This window comes from Argopecten irradians, chromosome 1, assembly GCF_041381155.1.
Source record: "Argopecten irradians isolate NY chromosome 1, Ai_NY, whole genome shotgun sequence".
Taxonomy (NCBI): domain Eukaryota; kingdom Metazoa; phylum Mollusca; class Bivalvia; order Pectinida; family Pectinidae; genus Argopecten; species Argopecten irradians.
The window spans coordinates 53,030,769-53,038,829 of NC_091134.1; the positions used below are offsets into that span (position 1 = coordinate 53,030,769).

The 8,061-nt window shown below is 32.5% G+C and overlaps 1 protein-coding gene across 4 annotated transcripts in view; it reads left to right on the forward strand.

Annotated features, from left to right (window-relative positions):
- Positions 1–6,551, forward strand: part of LOC138332957 (TGF-beta-activated kinase 1 and MAP3K7-binding protein 2-like) — a 29,098-nt gene extending 22,547 nt beyond the window's left edge. For all 4 annotated transcript variants that reach the window (XM_069281032.1, XM_069281024.1, XM_069281043.1 and 1 more), the window contains one exon: positions 877–6,551. Coding sequence is in view for 1 of the 4 variants with exons in the window: in XM_069281043.1 (XP_069137144.1) it covers positions 877–908 (32 nt within the window). In the remaining 3 variants the exon portion in view is untranslated. The remainder of the gene's footprint in view (positions 1–876) is intronic.
- Positions 6,552–8,061: the final 1,510 nt, after the last annotated feature.

An 8,061-nucleotide genomic window follows, 5' to 3' on the forward strand; every position in this document is an offset into this window, starting at 1 on the left:
ACAGATTAGATGTGCTATCAAATTTTGATTTTGGGCTCTTGTATGAAGGGATTTTTAAAAAATCACAATCAATTATTTAGCATCTTCTTAATTTAGACTTACAATAATGATCATATAGGTATTGATAGAGGGAGTGGCTAAAACCAGAATGGAGAAATAACAAATAAATACCAAAAGTAAGAATAAAAGCTTCTGAAAACATTATAACTATCAAAAGTAGGAATAAAAGCTTCAGAAAATCTTCTCATATTGGAGATTAGAGATGTACTTTTTCGTGATGTCATCATTAAATGATATAAATGTAGCTAGTGTAATTAGTTGGTTGTGGGTTATGGCTTTTTACATGTTTCATAATCACCTGTAATTTTGCTTTGATCTCGACTTACCGGTAGTTATAATCATATATATTACCATCTTCGCCATCCAAGGCTTCTGATTACATTACACTCCACGAGAGTATAACGTAATCAGAAACCTTGGCTGGGGAAGACAACATATCATCTGAGGTGAGCAGAATATCAAAGGAATAAAAAACAAAAGTTATACATTGTATCTGAAACATGATTGCTGTTTCGATAAATTTTGGTTTCAACCTTTGATCACTTAGTTCATTGTCAGAAAGCCACAGCCTATTGCTCCATGTTTCTGACAAAGCATAATTAAACACAGAAAGAGCTGTTGGTTGGTGGTATTTTATTTAGTTCTACTGACGTAGGGCCCTTTATGTTGTTCCTTTAGTTCTGCTGACACAGAGCCCTGTAATTTGGTTCCTTTAGTTCTGCTTACATAGGGCCCTGTAATGTTGTTGCTATTGTCCTGCCTTGTATGGTGTTTGTTGTTTATTTACGATTTGTTTCTTTTCTCACTGTTTTGCAGGACCCACACATCCTCACTTGCATGGAACTTGACCTTTGACCCCCACCAGTGCTGTTTCCAAGCCACAAGCCATATATTATTTCAAAGTTTAAAAAAAAAAGAGATAAGGTCTTGGAAAACTGTGCAAAAAATAGGTGGGAAAATAGTATTAAATCGAAGATGCATGTTAAATATGTTACAGAAGAAAAGAAAATACACATATGTGGTTACATTCTACATTTGATTCAACAAAGACAGAAATTACAATTAGATCAATCGTGAATCATTTAACATTCAGCAAATCTCATGTCCTGAATTGGGCAACAAAAGAGTACATGAAGTTAAAATGACAGTTTTAATTAGAAAGTTCTTACTGATTTGTGTCATTGTTGACTAAATGTAGGTGTAGCTCTATAATTTTCAATCAGTGTTACTTTTCAAAAATTCAGTTTGTTGTTCTGAAGAGAAAATTCAGTGGCATAACATGTACCCAAATTGAAAAGTTGTTGAATTTTTTAAAGTAAATATTTCAAATCTGTATATCTCTTCAAATTATTTGAAAAAACAAAGGTAAAAAGTTTTTATACTACATCATGAAAGTTGTGTCAATCATCTGTTTTATGTTTATCTTAAAAATGGTGTATCCAAATCAATACTGGTAGTTGATTTTCTGGCAGATATATAAAGTACACATAAAAGAATTTTTAGATTGAATTTACCGGTAGTCTGTATTATAAATTGCAATATTTTCACTGTGATTTCTATATGTTTTATATTGACCAAGATATTACTTTTGATTCTTGGTAATGATTTGAATTGGTCTTTTTTTTTTGCTGTACCTTTTTTCAAAAATTTTATTGTATATAGAAAATTGGAAATGAAATATTACATAGTGTCTTTCAAGAACCAGATGCAAATTTAGCTGATGTTTTTATAATACAATGCTTTTTGATAACTTAAAAAGTGCATTTTTGAAATCTTTTTATTTTCTATTGATTTCAAATACCTTTATAACAGAAAGTTTTCACTTAGCATTTACTTATATTCGGTACAGAAACAAATTTTGCCACCCTTCCATTCTAAAACTAAAATCATTGAGGAAGTAACAGTAAAATGAGATTTTGAAGCCAACAAGAGGAGAAAAAAAATGAAGGTTGCTGGAGAAGTTCAACATATTGTCAAGTACAATACTAGCTCTTCTCCTCTTAGGCAGAACCGCTATTGGAATGGCCTGAAACATAAAAAGAAATCATTCATCAGAATACTTTCATATTAGCATAATCAATGAATACTAAATAATGTGTTGATTTTAACTTCAATTAAAACTTTACTGTTATGACATAAGTGATGATTTTTGTTCCTAATTTTAATTAGGTTATCATTCAGTATACACAGTTTAGATATTGTATGTGTATCAAAACTTGCTAGTTAGTTGGTTAAACTTAAAAAAAACATGTCTGTTATCTAGTACAAGATGCCATCTTTCTGGAAACCAGTGTCTTGAGATATTTTCTATCTGATCTATTTAGTGATTTATTTAGTGACTCGTATCTAAATTCAGGATTGAAAGCTAACGGATATGTTTTTTACTAAAGCATACTAAAGCACTTTTATCTGTTACATTATCACAACCTCAAATGACGGAAACTTACTGTCAGTGGGTTATTCAATGCTGTGTTATATTTCACTTAAAATTACACATGATCAGTGCCAAATATTCCTTTGTGGGAGAATGACTCCGAGGAACCCTTACAACATGACAATTGATAGATAAGTTTGCTGTATAAGATTGAAATACTATTTGTAAGACATTCATACTTTTTAAGGATCTTCTATATGGAAAATGGTTTGACAACTGAAAGCACCAGTACTATACACTCAGATGTTTTATGGTACATAGTATATATTCATTTATATAACTGACGATAAAATTAAGCTCAGTGTTTTTATTTTATAGCACTAAAAGTTAGTAAAAATTTATGTATTACCGGTACTAAAGTTCTGTAATTTATATATATAACACATAGCTGTGCTATAAAACTAAAAACTATGGTTCTATGTTCAATTATAAAATAGCCTATGTCACTAAAATCATGGGACAAAATTGTACAACATTAGCAGAAATATTAACAAACTGAAACTGTATTAGTTTGATATTGTATAATGTGAAAAGTTTCCTCCTATACCAGATTAGGGTTAATCATAATGTACAGATTAATCTGTTCCAAAGGGTAGACAACTCAGTTATACTTAACATTACAAACATAACTTGGCCAAGTTGTACAACAAAACTTATACTTTATAACAGAACATACGAAAACTACAATAGGCAGGTTACATCATCTGTTTACACCAGTTAAGGTTCACGTCCACTCGATCCTGCTGGACATAGAAAGTGGTCACCAATTGACAGAGGGTGACAACTCTCTTGGTCTGTTATCCATTGTTTTCACTCTTCTGTTTTTCTTTAGTTTGATTTTACCAGATACTTCTATTTTTATTTTATTTTTGTACTTTGGTTGTCTGGATGCTACACAAATAAATAGTTTTAAACTGTTTTGAGTTTTATTCCCAGAACTTGATAGACAGATAACAAGTTTGATTATTTTATTGTAACTTTCATTAACTAGTTTAAGTTTGTCTGCCATTTTTACGGAATCAGTATTCACTTTTATCCTCTTCATTTTATCATACTTGAATTAGTTTTGGTTCACCCATAAATTGTCAAGAATTCAGTTTCTTAAAATGTATCATCAATATTTTGAATATCAGATATTGCTATAAAATATATTTAACCAGAAAACAAAATCTGCTTTCAGACAATGTATAAATCAAGGAATGAATCTGACATTTTGTGATATGATGATCTTGTGCTGTATGAAAGGGAGATAATACAGTTTTACCATTTATGGAAATATAACAGCAAGTGTCTTGTCTTTTAATGCACCTGACATGAAATAGATGGGAGGGGGCATATAATGTTCCCTATGTCGTATTGCTGTCCGTCCCGTACGGTCTCACTTTGATATGTAGAGGCGGTGGTATTTTGTCTTACAGACATTTCTAGTTTTATTTCTGTATGACTTGGTACGGAGCAGGTCTGAAATCAAATGCAAAATTCAGATTTTTTTTATTTTCTTTTTTGCTGTTTTGGTGCAACAATTGAATAAAAATGGCCTGGTCTTGCCACATGAGAGTGAAAAAAACTATAAAATGTGCCTAGAAATTTAACTTTGAACAACTGCTAGATATCATGTATCAGAAAGATTTAAAGAAAGTCTATTATTTCTCATCAATTGATGAGAGCAGATCGTATATTTATATATGCCCTGGTGGTGTAAGTCGTAGACATGTACTGTATCCAACATCCAGATTTTCTGAGGGGTACAATAGTTTGTGTCGTTACTGAGTGATCTCTGTACAGAAGCTGAGGAATTGTGTTACAAATACTCATATAAACGAAATGCTAGATTACCATGTTTGTGCAATGTAGAGTGCTAGGTAGGACTAGTGGTTGACTTTTAGTCTAGTGTATTCATGGACTACTCATTCCACTGAAAATGAGATCATTCTGGAAGTATGGTTGAGATGGAATGCAAGCTTATTTAAGGATGCACATTAGAGTGAGTCGTGCCTATGCAGATTTTCAGTTGCATCAAGCGTGATTGAGCAAATAGAGTTTAAACAAATACACACTACGGAAAAAAATGAAAAAAATTGAGTTTTGGATTCTTCTTTGTTTCAATTGCTGGAAATAAATAAATGGCATGACGCACCTTTCTAGTCATAACAGATCATGTAAAAGGTACCATATTCCCTCCAATAAGTGCCCTTCCCTTTTTCTCTATGTCTAATACTACTGATTATTGAACAAATTATATATGCAAGAATATTTAAGTTTTATGAATATAAATTGTAACCACTATATGATAATGAGATTGACTGATTTATGTTAGATTGTCTTCCTTGACAAAGTACTGACAGCTTATCATTACAATATTGTAACAAATGTTCAATTGAAACATTTCCAGAAATATCTTGGAGTAGGTCCACATAAGATTTCCTAGGGCACTTATTGGTTTAAATATGGTTTCTGTTGCTATACTTATAATAACAATTACACAAATATGAAACAAAGACTGCCATTTACATGTAATGGAGTTTGGCTCTAAGTGGTCAGAATTTGAACTTCATATTAGCAGGTGTATTTGAATTGTGAAATAACATGTAATTATTCGTATTTTTGATCTGATAATGAATACAGATTGTTTGTATTTTCACAAAAATAAATCACACTTATTTGTCATTGTTAATATGCATAAATCATTTGTATGAAACTTTGGAAAACAAACGTGATATCATAGCCATCTTAAAAGACCTATAACCTACCACTAACTGCTGAAAACAAAGTCATCCTTAGTGCTCCAGGAATTACAATCATAAGACGTATTTTATCATAAATCCTGGAGTGTCGAGGATTAAGTAAGAATGTATAGTGTGTGAATGGAAGACAAAAATTGCAAATCAATCTATATAAATATCATAAATGAGTTGCTGTGTATGTGATATAAATATACTTTAATGAATAAGGTGTTCGAACCCTTTCTGACGACCCATAAAGATGGGTTCCTGTGTATTTTCCCTCAATATTCCCTCTTTATTTGGTTCCTTAATAAAATTAGGCTCATTTACCGAAGGTATATTTTGCTTTTTGGCTCTGCATTTACATACTGGAAATTCAGATTTAATCCTAACCACACATCATTCCATCATAGGGAGACTATAGTGGTGAAAATACACAGGGATCTGTCTTTAGTTCTGACTCTTATAGCCCATTTTAAATTTATATTTAATACTTATCAAAAGCTGCCTGAGATATTAAAAAAAAAAGAATATAGATAAATGGGAAATCTTTGTTAACCTTGAAATGTTTCAGTGTAAATTTATCAGATGTTATGAGTAACAAAAGAGTTAACCATATATATCAAGGTGTTTTTGATCAACATAAATCGTTAGTCTTTTCCTTTGGAAATCATGTTGTTTTTGAGTTAATTGTTTTTAGTTGAAAGTTTCCATCTGAGTCAAGAAATAGCGTATTGCATTGGTATTAGACTTTTAGACATTTGATTACAATTACGAGTTGTGTTGTTGAAGTTTGTACCATTGATTACTAATTATGAAGATTTATAACGAAGGTGAGTGAGAGTATGTGTACTACAGTGTTGCTACAGTGTAGGTGGATGTTGATGATGAAATCCCAGAGTGTGAGTACAAGTCTCGTGTGATACCATAGAGCATATGCAGAATCTGTGTTATAAATATTAAAAAGTATTTAATTTAATTAAGGCGCAAATTTTATACTTAGATATTGATATATTAGCTACAACCATATGTGTAGAGGGAATGCACCAAATCCTGTTCTGGGGAGATAACCCAGTAGCTCTGACATGGACAAGGATGTTTCTTGTGTGTTTGTATGGTTTTAATTTGGTGCTTTTATGTATTTGCGCATATATGTATTATCTGTAAAGATACAACTGTACAAGCATGTATGCTTTTATTGCATATTGTATATAGGAAAAATTAAAAAAAAACCTGCTTGTAAAACAAACATGTACATTTATGTGCATATTAATTCACTCGGTGTAAAATAAGAATAATAATTAAAGAAGAAATAAAATTTGTTATTATTTTAATTACATGTCTGTTTTATTTTCTTCCGAGGAAAATCACCTCCTATAGCTGGTAGACCCTTACAGTTAATGAGCCTGGATGTTAAACCAAACCTATACGGATTTTATTTAGAATGTTGTTCTCATTTGTGCACCTTAAAGAGACTTCCTTTGTTTTCTTTTTATTTCATTTTTCTACCCAATTTACAGTCATGGTCATGTGAGGGCTTAGAGATGAAGAAAATCCAGATTACCCCAAAAAAATCTGGCAACTGATGTAGTGCTGTGGTAGAATGTTACAACATCTTGGACTCTAGCTTCCTATTGTTAAAAAGGAAGAAAACCATAAAATACTATGTACACCTGTTCAATTAAAAAGTGTACCGGGATCTCCAGCATGAAAACCGAAGACTGCAAACTGAACCAAAGAAGCTTGTTCCATCAGCTGGGCATTAGAGACCATATCTTTCACTACATGTATGTAAAATGTCAGCCCTTTACTGTTTTGTTTCTTTATCGGTGAATAGTTGAGACGATCTTCAGGAGATATGTATGGCTTCAGAAATACTCAGTAAGCTTGCTTTGTTCATTTGGTCATACATGTAGAACAAGTAAAATACACATAACTGTCAAGTAACGCATCTAGGAATCAAATCCGATGTAGTACACATCATGGTACACAGGTCAGTTGTAGGCATGAAGCATGCAACATCAGCTAAGTGACACAATATTTGTGAAGGCCACACAGACCCATTACTTCTACACTGTATAATTTGCTCAATATATTTCCTTGTTAAATTTTTAACAGCAGTAAAAACATGATCCTGATGGGGAAATCTGAAATCATGTATTGTCTGTTTCAAGACTTGACTGGAAAAAGCATGTTTCAAATTCAGCTAGTCATGCTACGAATCGGGAAACGACACAGTAAACATACCAGATGCTGATTTCTCGCAACAAAACTACAAACTTCAGTTAAAACTTAAGTTTTTCTCCTGTAACCTATATGAAAAATTATGACTAAAGTCAGTCTTTTACTTAAGTTTGTTTCAAGAAATTGGAGCTGGTACAACCAATTATTCAAGAAGAAGCGTCAGCTGTAGTCTCAGATAAATGGTAAGATGCAACCAACGGTGAGTCAAATGTCAAAGATGTTGGCCAAAAATCATGTATTGGTTTCATTGGTTTAATGTCCTATTAACAGCCAAGGTCATTTAAGGACGTGCCAGGTTTGATGGTGGAGGAAAGCCAGAGCACCTGGAGAAAAACCACTGGCCAGCGGTCAGAATCTGGCAACTGCCCCACGTGGGATTCGAACTCGCAACCCAGAGGTGGAGGGATTGTGGTAATATGTCGGGACATCTTAACCTCTCGGCCATGGTCCCTACAAACCCATGTCAAAAAATATAATGACTTAATGGAAGTCAGCAGTAGGTATTCTAGTTTACTTTACAGTCTTATATTTTCTGCTAAGTCATCAGTAGGTATTCTAGTTGACTTTACAGCCTTGTAATGTCTGCTAAGTCATCAGTAG